This window comes from Rana temporaria, chromosome 3 (assembly GCF_905171775.1).
Source record: "Rana temporaria chromosome 3, aRanTem1.1, whole genome shotgun sequence".
NCBI lineage: Eukaryota > Metazoa > Chordata > Amphibia > Anura > Ranidae > Rana > Rana temporaria.
In genome coordinates, this window is record NC_053491.1 from 43996167 (window position 1) to 44009445 (window position 13279).

General features: G+C 42.2%; 1 protein-coding gene across 5 annotated transcripts in view; it reads left to right on the forward strand.

The window, feature by feature from the left end:
- The window catches only part of PRC1 (protein regulator of cytokinesis 1), a 54227-nt gene extending 41219 nt beyond the window's left edge, over positions 1 to 13008 (forward strand). For 2 of the 5 annotated variants that reach the window (XM_040342476.1, XM_040342474.1), the window contains 3 exons: positions 122 to 307; positions 8589 to 8629; positions 12048 to 13008. In XM_040342476.1, the coding sequence (XP_040198410.1) occupies positions 122 to 307; positions 8589 to 8629; positions 12048 to 12096 (276 nt within the window). In that variant the 3' untranslated portion in view covers positions 12097 to 13008. The remainder of the gene's footprint in view (positions 1 to 121; positions 308 to 8588; positions 8630 to 12047) is intronic. The other 3 variants (XM_040342478.1, XM_040342477.1, XM_040342475.1) reach the window with 3 other exon arrangements.
- The last annotated feature ends 271 nt before the right edge of the window (positions 13009 to 13279 follow it).

A 13279-nucleotide genomic window follows, 5' to 3' on the forward strand; every position in this document is an offset into this window, starting at 1 on the left:
GAGTCCTAAATGCTGCCATTTGTCTATAAGATGCACTGTTGCCTTTCTGTTTTACAAAAAGTTTTTTTTTTTTTTGTATTTTACTGTTTTAATTCCATACAAATCTTGTTTATTCCTTTAGGCTGGACTTCCTATCCGTACCCCAACCAGAGTGTTCAAAACTCCACAGCCAAGGAAGTTTGAGAAGAACAAGGAAAACGTTTCCACTTTAAATGGAACCGCTATAAGCGGTGGGTGCCACCTCTCAATTCCTGCCCAGCGTAACCACAGCGTTAACTCTGTTGCCAGCACCTATTCTGAGTTTGCGGTAATTCACATTTTCTTCGAAAACCACAAACCTCAGCACACAGTCAGTCAGAGGGGATATACTGCAAAACCTGAGAGTTGGTACTTAACGTGGCAGTCCATGCAAAAACTAAAACCCATCTATAGCCATCAACATTCTAACACTAAGAAAAGAAAAGAAAAAGCAATGCATACCTTTTTTCTACAGGTGATTAACCCGATCTCCAGCGGCGGAAGCTCTGATCCCCACACCGAGCTGTCGGCCGCGGCTTCGCTGTGTGGGCAGGTGCAGAGGACACGTTCGTCAACGGGAGTCCCCATAGTAACTCTATGGGTGACGCCACTTTCCATTCATTTCACAGCTGTTGTCGGAAGTGTACTCGGCAGAACTTCCGCCGCTGGAGATCGGGTTGCATCGCCTGCAGAAAAGGTATGTATACTTTTTTTTTTTTTTTTTTTTATAGGGCTAGACAGGTTGGTGTTCAAATGTTGGTGGCTATAGAGGCAGGGATTTTTAGTTTTTTGCATGAACTTCCACTTTAAGGAGTTGTAGTGATAATTGTTCAGTTGTTTTTGAAGGAAAATTTTAGGAACTTGCAATAAAATATCATCAGATATTAAAGTTGTAAACCCACTTTTCAAAAAAAAAAAAAAACCTACAAGACAAAGGCATAATGAGCTAGTATGCATAGCATACTGGCTCTCTTGTCAAAGTTTGAAGTAGAATTTCAGGCTAAGCCTACGCTGACTAACCTGAGCAAGACAGATATGTATATGTACCTGTTTTCAGGCCTCTCCGATCCAGTCATGTGATCTGCCGTGTCAGCCAGCTGCAGGGGAGAGGAGGGAGCATACCAACAATGAATGGGCCATAGGAGCCTATGTGTGACATCACCGCCTGAGGCTTTTCCAGCCCTTGTTGAGCGTTCCTTCCCCTTCCCTGCAGATGCCGCCACTGGCTGACACAGGGTATAACATGACGGGAAGAGGGTAAAAATGGGTAAGTATGTACATCTTTCTTACACAGGTTAGTCAGCATAGGTGTTGGGAGGAGGGAGTGAGCATTTTTAAGACTAGTTAGGTTTAGCATAGAATTCTAATTTTAAATGAGAAGTTCACCTTTAAAAATAAATGCACATCTTTTTTGCAGGTAAAGAAATTAATTAATTTTTTTTTTTTTTTTTATAACCTGTTAAAGAGGAGTTCCGGCCCCCAACGAAAAATGTAAATCAGCAGCTACAAATACTGTAGCTGCTGACTTTAATTATTAGTACACTTGCCTGTCCAGGGATCCCGCAATGTCTGCATCCCAGCCGATCTTCAGATTGGCTCTCGGGTTCTGCTGCCGCTATTCGTAGTAAGGGAACACGGCAGAATATATATATATATATATATATATATATATATATATATATATATATATATATATATATATATATATATATATATATATATATATATATATATATATATATATATATATATATATATATAATTTTTTTTCCCCCCAAATGCCATAGCCCCTTAGGACAGTTAAAGTGCAGCTAAAAAGTTCTGCTGTTTTATATTATGAGCAGGAGGGAGTTTTATTGTAGAAGAAACATGCACCTACCTGCCTTCTCACAACATCCCCTGGACAGTACAGTGAGCTGCATATATGCACCTCCGCTTATATGCACCTCAGCTTAGGCCAATGCAGGTGTCCAATAAAGAGGCATTGCACTCTTATCCTAAAAATTACAGCAAAGGCACCTTTACAAACAGATGCATACTTATAAAAAATTTAAGGCTTTTTATTCTTTGCATACCTTCTTTTTCTTTTCCTCCCAATTTTTTTTCCCCCATGGTGCCGGTTTTTACAAAGGACAGATGAATCCATCTCCATTACTCCCTGAAATGCTGCCAAGAACTCTCTGGATCTGCCTGGAACATGTGACAGTGCACATCATATAAGGGAGAAGCCTTTCCCCACCAATCTTGTGAGATTGTTTATAAATCAACGGAGGAGTCCACCCTAAACTCATTCGGCTGGGCTTCACCTATGGGTCACAGGAGTGCAATTCTTTTTGCACTCCTGTGACCGTTTTCAACAGAGAGCGGTTCTGGATCTGCCAGTTGCCTGGACTGATGGCAGTCTCAGCAAGCTGCTGAGATGGCCACTCCCCGCCCCTCCACAGCTCAGGGCTCCTATGAGCGTGGAGGAGTGGAGAGATGCTGATTGACAGTCAGGAGCTCTTTGCTCGGGGAGATGAGAACCTTGCCATCAGTGATATTCGGTGGCTCGTTTCTCAGTGCAGAGGTGCCAGGGGACAGATGCAGCAACGGTCTGATGTTGCATCCACCTAGGAAAGAATTAATCTACAAAAAAACAAAAACTATACTTCTAACTCCCTGGAAGGCACTTTTCATGATGCAACTGTGAGGCCAGGGCTATGTCACCAGTTTTTTTTAAGAAACCGAAAAGTAAAAAAAAAAAAAAAACCCTATTTGTAAGAAAAGTTCAGTCTTTGTATGACCTCCTCTAGGTCTATTGGTCTACATTTCTTTTTCTTTATTCCATCATTAATAGTCAGAAGTAAGGCTAAATAATTTTTCCATGATCTGCAAGTCTGAGTGAAAGGAAGAATGATTTCCTATTTGCATTAAAGCTGCATGCTAATGTTTTTTTGTATATTGAAAGGTGAGGAAAGGTCCACTTTAAGAATAGGGAGTGGGACTTGGTGAGAAATTGAGAACCTATAAACAGCATGGGCCTAGGATCCAAGGGGGCTTCATAGAGACACAGGGATTGATGTGAAAAAGAACACTGGTTCTGCAATGATACTGTAAGGCCAGGTCCACATATGTGTGGCTGTGGTTTCCAGCCTGGGATTAGGTGTGATCCAGGTTCTGAATTTCTGCCTGAATTTTCGCCTGAACCGGACTCAAAACGCACAGGACCGTTTTGGAATTCGCACCACGGCTGCCCCGGACATGGATGAACCAGCTCCATTGAGAACTGGTCACACTTGCATGTCATGCAAATTGGATGTGGTGAAAGCTGCATCCAATTCGCACATATGTGAACCCAGCCTCAGGCTTTTGGTCATTGGGAACTCATTATCCAATAACTGAGAAGGCCTGCCTCTTTGATTTTGCAAGCTTTATAACACCCAGCAATATCTCCCGCCCGCTTAAGCCTTTTTGCGCTATGGTGTATGGGGTGTGCTGCATCTGCGAATGTGCTCTGCAGTGATGATCTCTGAAGGATTACCTTAGTGGGTGGTTATATTTAAACTAAAGTTACAATCGTTACCTCTGGATCAATGGTCCGACGTCCCTCCCCAGCATTTTCTCCTTGGCTTTTGCCAGGTGCCACTCTGGCCATCTTGATTAGCAGACATGGGACGACATCACTCATTGTAAAATATAAATCCTCCATATAGGAGGTCGGCAAAAAAAAAAAAAAATTGCTCCACCTCCAATCACCGGAAGTTCAGTCTTTGTATGACCTTCTATTGGTCTACATTTCTTTTTCTTTATTCCATCATTAATAGTCAGAAGTAAGGCTAAATATTTTTCCATGATCTGCAAGTCTGAGTGAAATTTACTTTGTGAAAATGAAATTCATGCACTCATGCCATTTCCAGTCAGAGAAGGAACTAGCTTCTTACTCTGTGGGTGGTACGTGCTTCCACGGCTCCTTAACACACCAGAACCCCAGATCTGTAGTTATGCCAAGAGTAATCCCTTGTAGGCACCTTGCTGCTGTTTTTGACTTTCCTTTCGGCTTCCCCGTACCAATTCCATTCCCAATAACTGCACTAGCTCTACTTCTGTTGCCTTACAGTTCTCCAGAAACCTCCTTTCTCTACACCTGACACTGTTTCAACCAATGTGGCAGGGTTTACTACAGCTCTTTAGCAGTATTTTCTTAGGTGTTCTATCAGCCCCAGCCATTACTGTTCATAATGTATCTAGGGGGTAATTTCCCATCTTTGATCCCTAGCTCTTTGATGTCTGCAATGCTTCTTTACCCAAGATCAGAGAAGCTGCCACTCTTTGTGTCGGGCTGCTAGTGTATGTCATGTCCAGTAGTTGTGATTAGCAAGTTACTGCTCTGCCTGTGGGTAGTCCTCACATCTGCCTTTTGGTTTAGTTCCATGTCTGGCTGATGCTGGTGCCCTTGAGAGTGGATGTTTCCTTTTAGCTCTGCAAATCTGAGTGCAGGTTTTTTTTTTCCACTTTTATAATGGTGTACTCTCTACAACAGCCTTGAATTTCTAGAAATTTCTGCAGTGTTCTTTAGATGCTGGTACATTCAGGCTGGATATTTAAAAACATGGAGACCTCTCCAGTTGGCTAAATAGCGCAGGTCCGCAGTTCATTATCTATATTGAGATCATCTCTGCTTGAGTCCAGTGATCAGCCGCCACAAGTCATTGGTGTTCCAGTTCACACACAACTGCAATTCAAGGGCCAAGTTTCTCTGCCTAGTCCCATCTTTGTTTTGGGCCTTCCATGTAGCTCCCACTCTGACTAGTTCTCTCTGTGCCTCATAAAGAGCAATGAACCAATTTGAGATATTCCCCTCTCTATTCCTAATCCATCAGGTGGTGTTTCTTGCCATCTTCTCATCTACAAGGTGGCCTTGTTCTGCAGGGTATCCCTTCTGGTTTTGTATAGGGACAAGGTGTGTTTGGGCTTCATGACTTTTTTTTTTTTTTCCTTGCCCAAGTACATTTTTACCTTTCACCCCAACCAGAACATTCTTCTGTCCCTTGGTCTTGCTCCAGTTCACCAAAAGGAAACGTCCCTCAATCTTCTGGATGTGGTTCAGGCTGAGAGAGTCTGTCCCTCAATCACTTCTGGAAAACTGGTTTATTTTATGTTATCCTGGGTGGTTCCCATAAGCCTACACTGGCTCTTCATCACCATCTCTAGGTGCCCTGGACTGCATCGTTTTAAACCTTTTGGTTTCAATGATCGGATTCTACCCTTTCCGCTCTCGGTGCACTCGCTTTAGATCTGAGAGTGCTTCTAGTTCTTTTGGCATTATGCAATCCTGCACATTTGCAAGACTGTCACCTGGTCTGTTTCATAAATTATACCAGGTGGATGGTGTGTCCTCTGATGCCAACTTCAGGCATTTGGTTTCTCCATGCAGTTCTTTAAGCTGCAGGCAGCCTTGTGTGGTTTTTTTTTTTTTTTTTTTTTTTTTGGGTCTGTTAGTCTTTGTTGCTGTGTTGCCAATGTGTTCAAATTGCTCAGCTTCTCCCAGGACACTACAGACTGGTAATGTTGGTCAAATACCTGCTACCCTGCCACATGCTGAGGTTATTCCCATTGGCTCATTTCTCACTACAGGAGCTGGCAAGAGAACCATGGGTAGCAGCGAGGGAGCAGGTCATTTACACACAAAAAAATTAGGTAACTAACAAGCTCATCTACTATATTTTTGATTGGAGGAATGCACTGTAATCGTGCATATTGTCCCAATATCCAAACAACGTTCAGCAAAAAATGGGAAATCTCTGCTGTAGCAGAATAGTCCCATAGGTTGTTCCTCTGAATTAACTAAGCATATACAAAAAAAGAGGAGATGAAAAAAACACACCACCTCCCAGAAATAATTCTTCAACAAGGAACTGCTGGGGATTATAGACTTTATGCAATAAATTATACAAAAATTGGAAAAAGCACACCTCCCTCCACCATATTATTAAGTGAAGACTAGTCTAAACCAGGGTTTCTCAACTCCAGTCCTCAAGGCTCCCCAACAGGTCATGTTTTCAGGATTTCCCTCAGATGAAACGACTATGGTAATTACTAAGGCAGTGAAACTGATCAAATCACCTGTGCAAAATAATGGAAAGCCTGAAAACATGACCTGTTGGGGCGCCTTGAGGACTGGAGTTGAGAAACACTGGTCTAAACTATAAACATGGGTGGCCACCCGATCAGCCATACACGCCACAATGACTTCATGACTCATCCATCCAGGTTAGATCCCAAATCAAGTGGCAGTGTAGGCTGTAGAGTTCTCATTCAATAGGAGTATGAGTTCAAGCTAGCCAGATTGATTGGGAAAAGATAGGGAATTTTTGCACGCTCAGTCACTATATGTACTAAGTTGTACAATCCTTTTCATGGGAAGCAGTACTTGCAGGTCCCTTATGGTCAGATATGTTTAAGTCCAGCAGGAGATACTAGCGTGCACTAACAATGTTCTGTTCAGGACCGCTGATTTGCAGGGAGTCCATGCAGTTAGCTGATAGCAGATCAGTAGTCAGGCATACAGCAGTGTGAGTGCCGTGTTTCAGCTTGGCACTATCCAAGGATGAAAGCACTGGTCATATCTGAAAGTGGTTGGGTGCTTGGCCGTGTAGGTGGGACACCCATGTTTGGACTACAGCAAGTGTAGTGGCAAATCACTACCATTGTTGGTGCACGCTAGTATCTCCTGCTGGACTTGAACATACGGGACCTGCAAGTACTGCTTCCCATGAAAGGATTGTTCCAGTGATTGAGGACGCACAACTGAAGGGCAGCCAGGCTGATGAAAACGACAGATGGTGAGCTGTAACAACCTTACCTGTCTTTATTTTCACGCTGTTACAGCGGGACATTTGTCCTGAATGTTGACGACCCCTCTTAGTGCCACGTTTAATCCAGATGAATATGTGATTGATCCAGCACTTGAATATACTAAGCGGCCCTTTAAATGGCTATTTCAGTATTAATAGCATCCTGATGTTCCAACTTGTACAACTTAGTACATACAGTGACTGAGCGTGCAAAAATTCCCTATCTTTCCCTAATCAATCTGGCTAGCTTGAACTCATACTCCTATTGAATGAGAACTCTACAGCCTACACTGCCACTTGATTTGGGATCTAACCTGGATGGATGAGTCATGAAGTGATTGTGGTGTGTATGGCTGATCGGGTGGCCACCCATGTTTATAGTTTAGACTAGTCCTTATTTTAATAATATGGTGGAGGGAGGTGTGGTGTTTTTTCCAATTTTTGTATAAGTAATTTATTGCGGTTTACTAAATAAAGTCTATAATTCCCAGCAGTTCCTTGTTGAAGAATTCTTTCTGGGAGGGGGTGTGTTTTTTCCACCTCCTCTGTCTCCTCCTTTTTTTTTTTTTTTGTATACATTTACACACACAGGGCCAGATTCTCAAACGAGATACGACGGCGTATCGCCAGATACGCCGTCGTATCTCTAAGTTGCGTGGTCGTATCTATGCGCCTGATTCTTAGAATCGGTTACGCATAGATTTCCCGTAGATCCAACTGGCGTAACTGTGTTACACCGTCGTATTGTAACTGCATATTTACGCTGGCAGCTTGGTGGCGCTTCTGTCGAATTCCGCGTCGAGTATGCAAATTGGCTAGATACACAAATTCACGAACGTACGCCCGGCGCAGTACATATACGCCGTTTACGTTAGGCTTTTCCCGGCGTATAGTTACCCCTGCTATATGGTGGCGTAAGTGCGGTGTACCAATGTTAAGTATGGCCGTCGTTCCCGCGTCGAAATTTGAAAAAGTTACATCGTTTGCGTAAGTCATCCGTGAATGGGGCTGGACGTCATTTACATTCACGTCGAAACCAATGACGTCCTTGCGGCGTACTTTGGAGCAAGGCACACTGGGAAATTCCACGGACGGCGCATGCGCCATTCGGGGAAAAACGTCAATCACGTTGGGTCACAGTACATTTGCATAAAACACGCCCCCCTGATCCAAATTTGAATTAGGCGGGCTTACGCCGGCCGATTTACGCTACGCCGCCGCAACTTACGGAGCAAGTGCTTTGAGAATGCAGCACTTGCCCGTCTAAGTTGCGGAGGTGTAACGTAAATCGGATACGTTACGCCGCCGCAAAGATACGCGATCGTACGTGAATCTGGCCCACAGTGTGGCATAACTGCAGTGGCCAGGGAGAAAACAAGCAGCAATTCAATTAAAGCATATTTATTCTTAATAATATAAAACCTTAATGGTGACTGGAAAAGTTTTTTTGTTATGGAAGTCAATGGCTTTCTTCATGTTTGCTTCAAGCACCGCATGTCCAGTTGCAGTGTTGGCATTCACGTATCCTCCCTTTTTTTTTTTTTTTTCTTCTGAAAGCTAGATTAAGATTGCTCAGCCCCGTTTGTTCCTGTGTTACTTTTACTAAAGAAGCTTTAGGTAGTTTAGTTTTTGATTCTTTTCTTAAATTCCAGATCACACAGCATACACTCATTGTTTACACAAATTCATATTGGCGAATTTGATCTACATGTTTTCACTGATATTCTGTATTTGTAGAGGGATTCCACACACATTGATTCTACAACCATTTCCTCCAGGTCTGTATCCAGAACACAAGTGTTTTCTGCATGCCTATGGGGGTTCATCTTAGGTGATCTCTGTTCTTTTCCTGAAGCTTGATACATTCTTTATGGTTTCCTGGGATTAGTACAACAATACCTACAGAAGTAAAACATTGGTTTGGTTAAGTTTTAAAATCTAAAGAGCCAGTGGATGGATAGGCCTGCAGGAAGAACTGAACAAAATATCACACCAGTATATCACCCTCGTGTTCATTTCATAGGACTACCACTCTATCCCATACATCCACCCTACTAATATCACTGCTAGAACCCACGAGGACAGATGTATTCTAGGATACGCGAACCTGACTGTGTTGCTGTTTTAACAACCTGCTTGTCTTGTCTATTTCTCTATTTTATAACAAATATGTCCCAGCGCCATTTAAATAGCTACCTACCATGCAAATACTAATATTTTATCTGCTTTTCTCTTTCAGCTTGTTACTAACATTTAGCCTAAACTCTGAACTAACCGTATGCTACATGTTTTTGTGCTCAAAACTAGAAATCTGCAAAACTACATCTAACATTAAGCCCTGGTTCACACTGGGTACGATTTGAGATGCGATTTGAAATCGCAGCTGCGAAATCGCGGTAAAATCGCGCATTTTACCGTGATTTTGAATTCGCAGCAGTGTGAACCTAGGCTCAAACTTGTATGTGATAGTCATGTGCTTCATAATCATGAGTTCATAATATAGGAAGATTTATGTAATGTGTGACAAAACAAAGTGCAATTTATGGAAGATTTAAAACGCTCGCCCTAGTAGAAGAGACAGAAGATAGGGAAGGAATTCTAAGCTATGCTTTGTTTCGCTGGACTTTCACTCTGAATGTGAGCAGCAACTAGAAGATGAGAGTAGTTGTATTAACTTTTTTTTTTTTTTTTTTTTTTTTTTTAAGGTGAGCAAGGGTTAGGATGCCTTTCAGGTTTTACTGCTGTTTTGGGGCTCTGATAGAGAGATTATGCCCAAATTTCTATTCCGGGGACAACCTTTTACAAGGCAGAAAGTCAGGAAAACGGACAGCAATAAAAAGCTGATTGCTGTCCACAGAATAGTTGGTAAAGGGGAAACCTTTATAAGGAAGCTCTGGACTGAAGTAAAGCCTGAAAGGGGCTCCAATCCTTTCCCACGTTATCCAAAACAAAAAAAATGGCTATACGTTTTTAATAAAAATGCAGCATACTGCTCTGAATTGGTTTGCTTTATGCAGGAAGATGGATCAGTTTGATATAAATGATGACTTGCACTGTTGGTGGTATACTATCTATGAGCTCTGTTTAAAGCGGAACTAAACCCTCCTTTCTTTTACTACCAGGGAAGCTGCCTTCTGTTTAATGTCAAGTTGGGATGGTGCTGCACATGTCATCAGTTTTGACACTAACATTTGATGGCTTAACGGTTTGATTGAACATTAAAGTGATTGTAAAGGCAGAAGGCTTTTTTTTTTTTTTTAATCTTTAAGAAGCTTTGTGTGCAGCAATGCTTGCCTGAGGTCCATCTAAATCCAGCAATGTTGTGAGTGTCTCAGGTGCCCTAGACTCCCCTCCTTATTTGCTGAGGCAGCAGCGCAGCACCATTGGCTCCTGCTGTCAATCAGCCAATGAGAATGGAAAGGGGGTGGGGTCAGGCACAGGGTGCTGTGGCTCGGATTATCCATAGCAAGCTGCTTGTTGTGGGGGCACCCAACAGGAGGGAGGGGCCAGGAGCACCGAAGAGGGACCCACAAAGAGGAGGATCTGGACTGCTCTGAGCAAAACCATAACTCGGGCAGGTAAGTATAGCATGTTTGTTATTTTTAGCTAAAAAAGAGACTTTACAATCACTTTAACATAAGCACACTAGTACCAGTATTTAAGGTGTGCTTTAAATTTTAACTTTTTGGGAAACAGATCTGTGGGTTTAGTTCTGCTTTAACAGCTGACTGGAAGGCACCCCCCAGTATCCACTGTGGGGATGATGATCTGCTTGTAAAATGCTTGCTTTGGCTGTATCTGTTAGGAATGTTTTGGAAAACCACAACCCTTAAGCCTGGTACACGCAATGAGAATAGTAGACCATTTTATTTTTTATATTTTTTGCCCACTAGTCTCGTATTGCAAATGAATAGGATACTTGTTATGAGGATTTTCATAAGACAGAATACAACTTCCCATGATGATGTAATGTATTCTTTCGTTTTCGGACGTGCACAAGCTTGGTCACTCCATTTATTTTTATGGATTAATACTGTACTGATTAAACGAAAATCCTTTTGTTCTGTTATCTTACAAGAACATTTTTCGGGGTTGTCCCTATTGGATAATTTTCCGTGAACTGACGCCATAGTCTCTCGAAAGCGGTGTACTAACAGATTATGATCCAAAAGTGGTATTTTTCATCCGATTGTTCTCATTGTGTGTACTAGGCATCACAGTAGTCATTTAAAGCTCCACTTTGTCTCTTGATCTCACCATGTGTTTTCTAACCAACTGCTTACAGTACTGCATATTATGAGCACCCCTTTGGTGTTAAAGGGATTGTAAAGGTACAATTTTTTTTTTCCCTAAATAGCTTCCTTTACCTTAGTGCAGTCCTCCTTCACTTACCTCATCCTTCCATTTTGCTTTTAAATGTCCTTATTTCTTCTGAGAAATCCACACAGTAATGCAAGGCTTTCTCCCTGTTGTGGAGTGTCGTGCTCGCCCCCTCCCTTGGACTACGGGAGAGTCCGGACGCCCACTAACACACAGCTCCTTTCTCTATCTGACTCTCCTGCTGCCCAAGGGAGGGGGCGAGCACGACACTCCACACCAGGGAGAAAGCCTTGCATTACTGTGTGGAGTTACAGACAGAAGAACAGGAAGTGAGGATTTCTCAGAAGAAATAAGGACATTTAAAACCAAAATTGAAGGATGAGGTAAGTGAAGGAGGACTGCACTAAGGTAAATGAAGCTATTTAGGAAAGAAAAATTTGTACCTTTTACAACCTTTTTAAATGTATCTGATAAGCTTTGTCTCTGTTGCTAACACTGACCATTACTTTTCCCTTAATGGTCACTAAATGGAAGCTTCTCTTTGGGTTCTCTATGTTTCCTATACAGCAACTGACCAGAATTGCTTTCCTTATCACTTATCAATATTTTTTCAACACTTCTTGCATTGAACATTTTTGAAAAGCATACGAATAGTTGAATTTAGCATAATTATTCAGTAATATAATTCAATCAAATTGGTGACTACACTACTAATGAGGAGTGCAAAGTTAATGGCACTCTGACTTTAGACTGCAAGTCTGGCATATTCCGATGTTAAAATGATATGACTTTTCAAAGATGTTAATTTGCATGTTTCTTTTTCATGGTTCTCCTTCTTTGTTTTTCCTCCAGTTAAAGAATATTTTTCTTTTGCAGCGAGAACTTTCAAAAGCTACAAGAGCTGACACCAACCTCGGAATCTTGAACTCTACAATATCCAATATGTAGTGTCCAGACTGACATGGATTGAGATGTACATTTTGCATCGCCTGCCACTTGCTGTGGCTCCAGTGTGTATATAGTTGGGGGTTCTTTCTGAAGAACGGTGCCTTCCAGGACTCTAAACAGACAGGAAATCTGCACTGAAGCCCATGCTTATTTTGCACTGTCATTTCATCTCTTAGCTTATTGATAAACCTTGGCCTCAAGATAAACAATTCATTATACACTTTTCTTGAAGGTTGCCAAATGGTAGTATGCATTTATTCAAGCTGTACTGTATATATTAAGCGTGCTATAATCCCTGGATATGGATATGCTGGCTCCAGTTCTCACTGCAAGGTTTAATGTTTTATTTGTATATATACGGTTTTTAGTTTTGAATTAATCCTAAACACGTTTTGCACATGTAAATGTCACTACAGCATTTCCACAAATGGTTTTATTTTCCAGTGATGGCTGTGATGCAATTTGTGTTGGAAGGGTTTTTAGGCATAAGTTTTACTTGTGAGCGCTCTTTAACCTTCAGTGTTCAGCGCACCTAGTTTTGACAAATACCAGCTCCCACTTCTGCTCAGGCTGCCTAGACGATCCAAGCTAGAAGTCTCCCCCCCCCCCCCCCTGCAATCTTCTGGGACAAGTCACAGGTCCCGGAAGACTACCCGACCATTGAGGAGGCGCAGCACGACTTGCACATGCGCAGTGCGCACTCGGCTGTAAAGCCGCAAGTTGTCGCAGCCGAGTGCCCACTTTTGTAATGCCGGGGAGAGGAGAACTAGTGAACTGAGGGTTTGGACAGCCACATCGCTGGATCCTGGGACAGGTAGTGTGTGTTTTATTAAACGTCAGCAGATACACTTTTTGTAGCTGCTGACATTTAATAAACACAAAAAGGACGAACTCCACTTTAGGCTAGGTTCACACTGCTGCAAATTCGAAACTGCGGCTGCGTTTTTGCCATGATTCCAGGAAATGCCAGTCTATAGAGCTGAATTGGCATAGGACACGGATCAATCTCGCACAGGACTCTTTTTTTTTTTTTTCCCGCAGCTTATATTTGCAACGCATTGATGTGAACGGCACTAATGTTAAACTATGTAATTTTTAAATGACTTGCGAATTTGAGAAATCACAATGGCTCAAATTCGCAATAGAATTCGCAGCAGTGT